The 276-nt window shown below is 51.4% G+C and overlaps 1 protein-coding gene across 1 annotated transcript in view; it reads right to left on the bottom strand.

Annotated features, from left to right (window-relative positions):
• EMH_0001040 (uncharacterized protein) overlaps positions 1-276 on the bottom strand; it is a gene marked incomplete at both ends in the record, with an annotated part of 8,784 nt that overhangs the window by 5,265 nt on the left and 3,243 nt on the right. The window contains one exon of the mRNA XM_013495426.1: positions 1-269. Coding sequence (XP_013350880.1) covers positions 1-269 — 269 coding nt within the window. The remainder of the gene's footprint in view (positions 270-276) is intronic.

Consider the following 276-nt stretch of genomic DNA (forward strand, 5'->3'; position numbering starts at 1 on the left):
AGGTGCAGCAGCAGCAGCAGCAGCAGCAGCAGCAGGTGTAGCAGCAGCAGTGGTAGCAGCAGTTGCATCGGCATGCGGCTGAGCTGCTTCTCTTTTTTCTTTGTCTTTGTCTTTGTCTTTGTCTTTAATTTTTTTATTTTCTTTCTCTTCTTTCTCTGCTCTTTGCCTCTGCTGCATCTGCAACTGCATCTGCTGCTGCTGCTGCAGCTGCTGCTGCTGCTGCTGCTGCTGCTGCTGCTGCTGCAGCCACGGCTGCTTTATATCTTGCTCTGTGAC

The sequence above is a fragment of the Eimeria mitis genome, genomic scaffold (assembly GCF_000499745.2).
Source record: "Eimeria mitis Houghton genomic scaffold, Emh_scaff157, whole genome shotgun sequence".
In the NCBI taxonomy this organism is placed as follows: domain Eukaryota; phylum Apicomplexa; class Conoidasida; order Eucoccidiorida; family Eimeriidae; genus Eimeria; species Eimeria mitis.